This window comes from Bison bison, unplaced genomic scaffold, assembly GCF_000754665.1.
Source record: "Bison bison bison isolate TAMUID 2011002044 unplaced genomic scaffold, Bison_UMD1.0 scf7180017864475, whole genome shotgun sequence".
NCBI lineage: Eukaryota > Metazoa > Chordata > Mammalia > Artiodactyla > Bovidae > Bison > Bison bison.
In genome coordinates this window covers 2,336,315-2,345,725 of record NW_011495036.1, presented here as the reverse complement: position 1 = coordinate 2,345,725, position 9,411 = coordinate 2,336,315, and the positions used below count along the sequence as shown (strand labels likewise).

General features: G+C 49.6%; 1 protein-coding gene across 1 annotated transcript in view; it reads left to right on the top strand.

Moving 5' to 3' along the window:
- The window catches only part of IQCA1 (IQ motif containing with AAA domain 1), a 187,889-nt gene that overhangs the window by 173,079 nt on the left and 5,399 nt on the right, over window positions 1-9,411 (top strand). Inside the window, exons 17-18 of the mRNA XM_010862043.1 lie at window positions 1,167-1,344; window positions 8,089-8,327. Coding sequence (XP_010860345.1) covers window positions 1,167-1,344; window positions 8,089-8,327 — 417 coding nt within the window. The remainder of the gene's footprint in view (window positions 1-1,166; window positions 1,345-8,088; window positions 8,328-9,411) is intronic.

Below are 9,411 nucleotides of genomic sequence, written 5' to 3'. Positions count from 1 at the left end.
GCCCCTCCTCTCCCCTCCCCCAGCTGACACCCACCCTGCGGGCTGCATGCCAACCCTGACCCTCCAGCCCTCTGCCCAGCAGGCTGGCTGTCCCCCAGCACACAGTGGCCTTGATCCCAAGGCCCTGCAAGCCATACGCAGCTCTGGCACCCCCATACTCCCCTGGGCCTCCAGTACCCTCCACTGTTCGCTTTTATTCCCAAGGATGGAATTTATCACGTGCTCCCTCCCTTCCCTAGGCTTCCCCAGCCCCTTCCGGCAAACCTTCGTACAGGGCTGTCTCTCAGCCCGAGGGTGCGGGACTCACAGGACAAACCTCAGGTGCCCTCATCTCTGTAGAGGACCTCACAGGTGCTGGGGGGCGGTTCCAGGAAACCCCAGCATAGGTGAGATCTTTAACTCCGTGTCTAAGTTGTCCCTGAGCCAAAGGGGAGCAAAAGAGGCCCAGAGTATGCTTGGGCATCTCTGTGGAGGCCCCCCACCACCCTTCACCACTTCCTCTCCTCTTGCTGCCCTGGTTGAAGGCTGGTGTGTTGCCATGGCAACGTGGCCAAATCTGCTCACCACTACCCCCAGGCCGGAAGTCCTCCTCCCTCCAGTGCCTCACATCTTGCTCCTGACCCTCAGTTAGTGCGGAGGCTGTACTGAAATAAGACAGCTTCGGACTACATCCAGACTGCTTCAGAGAGAAGTGGTGTCACACTCCGTGTCACGGGGTGTTTTCAGACCTGAGATCCGGGACCTTGGATCCTCATTGTCACGGCCATCAACAAAGGAAGTCTTGGGTTCACCTGCAAAACAGCTCGGAGGAACACACCAGAACCCATTGTCAACCCCAGGCAGCTTCCTTCCGCTTGGAAATCCACCCGTTTCCCATGCTTAGGGCTAAGATGCTAGAACGTTCGGTCAGGTGCTTCCCTCCTTCCCCCTGTCCAAATCTGAACACCAGATTTGAGGAAAGGAAGGGCCAGCAATTCAGACCACACCAACCAGGAATCACGTCCTGAGACCTGGCCCAAGACACACTCTAGGAAAGTATGGCCAGCAGCCCTGAAAGCACATTAGTAAGGGCATCCCATGGTGCGTCCGAGGCTGAACTTTCTTTAGCTCTTAATTCTGTTTTCTATATGTGGGCTCATTTTTTTTTTCCTCTCTGTTTCTCCCAGATGGAACCTAAGCGCCTGAAAAAGCAGCTTCCCAAAATGCTGAAACTCCTGAAGCCAGACGACAGGATTCTAATTGTGGGGACCACAAAGCGACCTTTTGATGCGGAACTTCAACCTTTCTGCAAAGCTTACCAAAAAATTATTTTGGTTCCCAGACCAGACTATGCTTCCAGATATGGCAAGTACCCCCTCACCCCTTCCCGTGTGCAGCCAGCGAGGCTGGGCCATCCGTGATGGCCGTGCTGTCGTGTGGGGCCGGGAGGGTGGCCTTCATCACCCAAGAGCATCAGAAGAGGGCGTGAGGCCCAGTGTGCCAGGATCAGCCAGACTCTGAGCTATAAACGCAAATACCAGGTCAGAAGAGCAAAGTGTACACCTCTGTTCTGTTGTTAACATGATCGTTTCTCCCTGGACGATAAGAAACTGGACTGCTAAGTCACTTAAGTCGTGTCCGACTCTGTGTGACCCCATAGACAGCAGCCCACCAGGCTCCCCCGTCCCTGGGATTCTCCAGGCAAGAACACTGGAGTGGGTTGCCATTTCCTTCTCCAATGCATGAAAGTGAAAAGTGAAAGTGAAGTCGCTCAGTCGTCTCCGACCCTCAGCGACCCCATGGACTGCAGCCTTCCAGGATCCTCCGTCCATGGGATTTTCCAGGCAAGAGTACTGGAGTGGGATGCCATTGCCTTCTCCGAAGAAACTGGACAGGGATTAATATTTTGAGCTCCGAGGGAGACAGAAGCCTCGAGGGTGTGAATTTTCCTTCCAACAGGTAGAGTCGGGTCCCTCATTTTGTCCCCATGGTGGTGCTGCCTTTCTCATCCGGCAGCATTTCTTTTCCAATCTTAAAATATTAGTTCAGGAGAACGTTGATTGACTTACATGCTAAATACAATAGCTTACTTTTCTCCATTTTTTTTTCTTGAATAGACAGATTCAAAATCCACATTTTTGGAAATCTATTATTAACCGGGAACCGTACCAACCAGGGACCCTGGGAAACAGGGCAGTGAAATGGGGAAGAAGGGTGAGATGTGGGCTCTGAGCAGACCTGGGTCTGATCCCAGCTTGGCCCCTGGATCACTGATGACCTTGACAAGTTGGCTGACCTTCTGAGCCTCCCCGCTCTCTCATCTGTAACGTAGGAGAACCGTGGAGTTCGCAGGGTGGTGGTGACCCTTCTATAAGATGGCTGGAATGCCCAGTACCATCCCAGCCCCCCAAGAGCACGGGTAGAGGTGGAGGAGAAGGGGGAATAAGGTGCTGATGGTTGTCGTGGAGGAGGAGGATTTCCACGGCTGGGTGGTAGATGGCTCGGGAGCCGGCAGTGGTGCTGATGGGGTCTCCACGTCTCTTGCTGTGTGACAGCCCTCCCCAGGGGCTGGAAACAACAACCTATGCCTCTTGTGGTTCTGAGGGGCCACTGGGTTTGGCTGGGGCTTCCCTCCCCCCGAGGTGTTTCATGACAGCGACTGGAGCTTCAGTCATCTGAAGCCTGGATAGGCCTGGACATCCAAGACCGTTCCCTCCGTGACTGGATGAGCTAGAAGCTCAGCTGGGGCTGGGGGACCAGCTCTCCATTCCCCATGGCCTTTTGCACAGCACCTGGGTCCCCAAAATCGCATCCTGAGAGCACACATTTCAAGAGATTCAGGAGGAAGCTGGATGGATTCTTGTGACCCAGCCTCAGAAGTCACACAGTCATCTTCACCACACTCTGCTGGTCAAGAGAAAGTCCCAGGGCCAGCTCAAGGTCAAGGACAGTGGACGACAGAGGCTGTGGAGGTCAAAGCGCAGCTCACTGAGGGGTCATCTTGGCCAGCCATGGTGGTGGTGGCGGTGGTGATAGATCTGGTTTAGAGGTGGTGATGGTGGTGATGGTGACTGTAGTCTGAGGATGGTGGTCATGACTGCAGCCTGGGGGTGAAGGAGATCCTGGTGGTCACGGTGGTGGTGGCAAGAGAGGAGATGGAGCTAGCGATGACACAGCAGCAATGGTGAGCACTGATGATAGTAATAAAATCTACTAGGTCAGACTTGGTTTCTGTTAATCCTTCACAGTAGCATCACCAAAACAGAGAGACTATATGTTTCTTTCTGGTTGTTCTTAAGCTCCTGGCTAATGCGATTTGCTGAAAGAACAGCCCTTTATTCCCCATACATGAAAATCTCTTAGCTTATTAGCCACTCGGTTTGCAACATGCACTCATTTCTATCTCCATAAACTGTGGTCCAGACTTCATAAATCAGTGTTCTATACAAAGCACGGGGGGACTTTGGATGCAGTTATCTCTCCATCATCAGGGGCTTCCCTGACTTCTGGGGCCGGCAAGCCCTCCACTGGACCCTCTGCAGCCAACCAGCATCAAAGGGAGAAAAAGATCCTCCAAATGATCTCTCAGGAGATTTTAGGAACCAGACCCAGATGGGGCCCACAGCACTTCTACCCACGTTGGCCAGAATGATTTACGTGATCTCAGGTTCAAGGGGACAGGGCAGTGTAGGTGAGCTCAGGAGGTGGGTGGGCACCAGCATTCTCTGCCCACCGTGAGTCACTGCAGAGGACTCCTGGCTCCCAGCTTCGTCAGAGCTTCCCCACTCCTGTTAGCATCTCTCTCTCCCTGTCTCTCTGTGTCTGTCTCTCTTTCTCTGCATTGTATATATATTTTAAGCTATCTTAATGGAGTAGAGTAGTGTGTTATTAATTTTCAGGAGCCAGAACTTTATTCTTGACTTTGGTTGGATTCAATAGTTTCCACTGTTTGACAAAACCAGAGGCCCTTTAAAAATGGAGCTATTGATGTCTAACGAGGACAGTTGTGCTCTTTTGATGAAGTGCCAGGCCTCTCTAGGGACTCAGATCGTGTGACAGATTCCAGCCTGAACCCCCTCCCACAGCCACGTGGGACAGGAGGAGGAAGCATCCCTTCACCTGCGCGCAGATGATGAACCCGCAGCAGCGGCTGTCTTGGGCTCAGGGCTCTGTCCGCTCAGCCACATGCATCTCACATATTTCTTTGCTGGTGGGTGATTTGTTGAGGCCGCCATTCTCGCCAACATCATAAACACTGCCTGTTTCCTCCAGTGACCTTGAAGTTATCATAGCCACACTGACTGGGACATCTATCTTAAAGAAAGACTATTCCTGTCTTTGCAGTGATCAAAAATGGTCTCTCACAGCCCGTAAAGCCTGGCCTGCAAATTCATAACTTGGGCCCTTGCTTGTCCATCTGTTTGCAGGAGGCAGAGCGCTGGAGGTGTGTGGAACAATCACCATCCAACTTCTCCAATTCCTCCAGGCGGGGAGGGGGCAGGTGATGGGGCTGAGAAGCTAAGGGTAGATCAGCCGGAGGAAACACTGTCCTTAAGGTTTACCAAATATAATTCAATATCTACCTTCTTTCCCCAAATCAAGCTGTTTCCTTCAAAATGTCTCTGCAAAGAAAATCCACCCCCCCGGTTGATGAATGCCGTGTCTAGTCCCCAGAAATCCCTTTGGGCTTCCATCTCTCCATGTTCCTAATGCTCTGCCTCTTGCCTCTCTTCCCTGGGGTCTGTTCCACTAATAACCCAATCCATCACAGGCTCCCCACCCTGGACCCAGCATCTGCTCAGAGGAGTCCAGCTCGTGTCTTTCGATTTTTCTGGAATTCTAGACTACAGAGTCCAGAAGCTCATCCAAATCATATTATTCAGCCTCGTGTGCTTGTGCAAGACCCCAAATGAAAATGAATTTTAAGAGATGGTGTCCTCTCCAGCAGTCAGGATGCAATCAATTTGGAATGGCAAAAGCAGAGTTGTTATTGTTCAGTTGCTCAGTCGTGTCTGACTCTTTTTCACCCATGGACTGCAGCACGCCAGGCTTCCCTGTCCATCACCAACTCCCAGAGCCTGCTCAAACTCATGTCTGTTGAGTCAGTGATGCCATCCAACCATCTCATCTCTGCTGTCCTCTTCTCCTCCTGCCTTCAATCTTTCCCAGCATCAGGGTCTTTTCCAATGAGTCAGTTCTTCGCAGGGGACCCAAAGACCAGATTCCTTTCAGTCTAAAGAAGGAGAAGGGGATGTAGATTAGCCTGAAGAACTGAGAAGCCCTCGGCATTCACGAGAGGAAAACGAAATACAGCACTGGGTGCAGAGAGCCCCTTGGCTGCCCTCAGCCCTCGAGACTGAAGCTGTTCTGGGTCCCAGTCTGGGGTGTTCTCTGGCTCCTCAGCTTTAGGGGTTATCACCTGTGCCATAAGATGCGTTCCCTTTTAGCTTCCAAGTCACCGCTCAGACCTGTTTGCACAGTTTTTAGATGTTATGAATGTGGACAAGACAGACTAGATCCCAAGGGGTGGTGTGATGTGGTGGTTGTTGTTGCTGTGTATTTTTACCACGGGTTGTTTTCTGATCTGTGACAGTTGTATTTAGATAAGGGTAATCGTTATCTGCTCCAGGGTCTTTACATAAATATGCTCAGAAATACTCTTGTTTATTTTGTGTTAGCTTTTATATCAATCATGGATGTTTTAGTGAGCATTAGAAAACTTTGGTACAAAATGCAGTGTTGTTGCTGTTAAGTCACTCAGTCGTGTGTCCGACTCTCTGCGATCCGATGGACTCCCACCAGGCTCCTCTATCCATGGGATTCTCCAGGCTGGAATCTTGGAGTGCACTGCCATCTCCTTCTCCAGAAAGTCTTCCCCACCCAGGGATTGAACCCATGTCCCCTGCATTGGCAGGCGGGTTCTATACCACTGAGCCCCCTGGGAAGCCCCACAAAATAGAATGACTAATAGTAATTACAGAAATAGCAGTAATAAAGCTATAGAAATCAAAATGCCCACTGTATATCAGAACGGTTTCTTCCAGTTGCTGTCTATACTTTCTTGTCCTTATTTCTCACAGAAGCCTAAGGATTAAATCTTTCTACTTCTATTTTTACAGGTAACCTTAAGATGACTTCAAGTTTAAATAAACCCCCTAAGGAAGTAGCAGCGTAGATGCAGGGGGTAGATGCTGCTTTAGGTCAGGTTGGGGGCCCCTGGAGCCCTTGCAGGCTTCACTGTGGCCTCAAGCCTCCCCATGGTAACATATCCCCCTTCCCAGCAACTCCGCTCACCTTGGAGCCAAGGATCCCCCACCAAGGAGGATGGAGAAATAACTTGAGGCCCCAAAACCAGACTCTCTTGTGTGGGTCATTGTTCTGTCCCAAGTCATTCTATTCCTCAACAGTCACTGGAACTTTTCATTTCACCTGGTATTTAGGGGTCAATGTGTTTGGATGATGTAGTCATTCCACACCCCTGACGGTGCTCAGATCATGCAGGAATCTTCATTTATTAAAAAACTGTCTTTAACCTTCCTCAAAGAAGGTCAAAACTCTTTAGGGACATTTAGCCCAGCCTTCACCGTGCCAGGGCTGGCTCTGAGATGGACAGTCTTGTCCCTGCCCAGTCCCATCCTCACTGTCTGGACAGAACTAACACTTCACACTTCAGTTCAGTTCAGTCACTCAGTCGTGTCCGACTCTTTGTGACCCCATGGACTGCAGCACGCCACACCTCCCTATCCATCACCAACTCCTGGAGTTGCTCAAACTCATGTCCATTGAGTCAGTGATGCCATCCAACCATCTCATCCTCTGTCAGCCCCTTCTCCTCCTGCCTTCAATCTTTCCCAGCATCAGGGCCTTTTCAAATGAGTCACTTCTTTGCATCAGGTGGCCAAAATGTTGGAGTTTCAGCTTCAGCATCAGTCCTTCCAATGAATATTCAGGGCTAATTTCCTTTAGGATGGACTGGTTGGATCTCCTTGCAGTCCAAGGGACTCTCAAGAGTCTTCTCCAACACCACAGTTCAAAAGCATCAATTCTTCAGTGCTCAGCTTTCTTTATGGTCCAACTGTCACATCCATACATGACCACTGGAAAAACATATCACAGCGGGTCTCAATTTATTTCTGTAGAATCTCTCTTACAGAATGGATGTAGTGTTCAAAGTGTTATGTCTTGAATGTTGTGTGGGAGACCATCCTGTGTCTAAGGTTAAGAAGCACCAGGGATTATTTCTTAATTCATCTTCACAGCATCCCATGTCCCAAGTGGAATCTCCCGGTTACCCAAGGTCCCACCAACCCAGACAGCAACAGGGCACCATTCAGTAGATCTGTTCATCTGTGCGTGGTTGCCATGGTTGGGGGCAGAGAGTATGGCTCTGCTCAAAGGACATGTTCTGCAGTGTCATACGCCCAACAGGAACCAAGCCCTGTGAAGTGGATGGAAATCGGACTGTGTGCTACAGTTCTACACGTATAAATCACACATGAAATGACCTTTCTAACTCAAGTCAAACTCCTACTGAACCAAACATCATACATTTCCAGTTTTGGAAGATTTTGAACATCTTCGAAGTCACCACCCTAAATTTCTACTGACCTTTTTTAAAAAGTTATAATTGGAGTGTAATTGCTTCACAAGGTTGTGTTACTTTCTGCTGTACGAAGTGACTGCTAAATGTATACATATATCCCCTCCGTCTTGGACCTCCCTCCCACCCCTCCCCACTCCCGCCCACACGTCATTGCAGAGCACCCAGCGGAGTTTGCGGAGCTGTACAACTGTTTCCTGCTAGTGATCTGTTGTATTAATACACATGATAGTGTATACTGACCCTTATTAAACGTTTTGTCAATTCACAAGGGATTGAGGGATCTGTAGAACTCAGGGCCATCGATGTGCATGCCTTGTGGGTGAAAAATCACTCGAGGCAAAGTGTTTGGTTCTTTGGCCCCATGCTCATTTGAATTACAAATTGGAGCAGACCCCTGTGCTCTCCTTTCTTGGTGAGAGGCAGGTTTGTCCCGGGGACTGGGTTAACCCTGTTTTCTCTCTGCTGACTCTCATTCTCTGTCTTTACCATCGTCTTGGACACAACAGTTCTGTGGAAGGAGATCATTCAACGACACGGTGGCGTCATCACAGACACCCTGAGTGTCAGTTGCCTGGCGAAGATCACCGACGGCTTCACACAAGGACACATTGTCCAAGTGGTGAAGGAGGTGCTCACGGAGCGGAGAATCCGCCAGCAGTCCCACAAGCCACTCACTGCCCTCGAGTTCATTGCCTCTCTCACCAGCATGAATCCTGTCTACCAGGAGGAAGAAGACAGCTTTAAGGTAAATGCAGCGCATGTCTCAGCAACAAAGGCTTGTCATACACGACACCGCCACCCTCCTCTATTCATGCATTTGGACTCTGCCATATCCAGTGAAATTTGAGGTCCACAGTGTCTTCTGGCCTTAGCAATAAAACATGTGTCTTCTAAATCTTAGGAAAATTGTGATCCGTAACCTTATAAGTGAAAGTGAAAGTCGCTCAGTCGTGTCCAACTCTTTGTGACCCCATGGACTATACAGTCCATGGAATTCTCCAGGCCAGAATACTGCAGTGGGTAGCCTTTCCCTGCTCCAGAGGATCTTCTCAACCCAGGGACTGAACCCAGGTCTTCCGCATTGCAGGCAGATTCTTTATCAGTTGAGCCGTAAGAGAACCTTATAAGAGAACAATCAAATTGCAGAATTGAGTAGGAGCTTCAGAACTATTGGATTTGCACACACACACACACACACACACACACACACACCTGTTCTCATTGGTTTTTACTTTCACAATTCACATAACGGAACAGGTTTTGCCTGGAGAAAACCATTCCCTAAACAGTGTACTTCCAGCCAATGCTGGCTTGTGTCATATGTGCCTGGGTTCACTTGTGATAGGAAATCACGAGAAGATTCAGCTGGATTTAGTTTTCTAATTTTTGAACACATTCTGAGATGTTCACAGAATTGTTTTCTTCCAGGTCCCTCTGCTATAGGAGGAAAAGAACCAGCCAAGAGTGATGTGCCTTCTCCAAGCACTGTCAGAATTACACCCCCTCACCCTCACCCCCCAAGGCCCAGGCCAGCAGGTGCCCCTTCAAACCCTTTTCATAGCAATGAGCACCATTGAGTTCTCTTTCTGGACCTGAAGGTAGTTTTCTTGGCCAACTAGGAATAAAAAGAAGGGAAACTGTATCCATGAAATTATATCCATCACCATCTTGGCCATTCAGTCACCAGAAAGAGTTGGAATTTTCGTTCAGACCTCTCATCTTTGATAGCCTGCCTGGGATTAGGGAAATTCCCTCTACAATGGGTCATGTTTCCACCAACTCTAGAAACTGTTCCCCTTCTGCTTTGCCACTGATGGGTCAATGAAGAT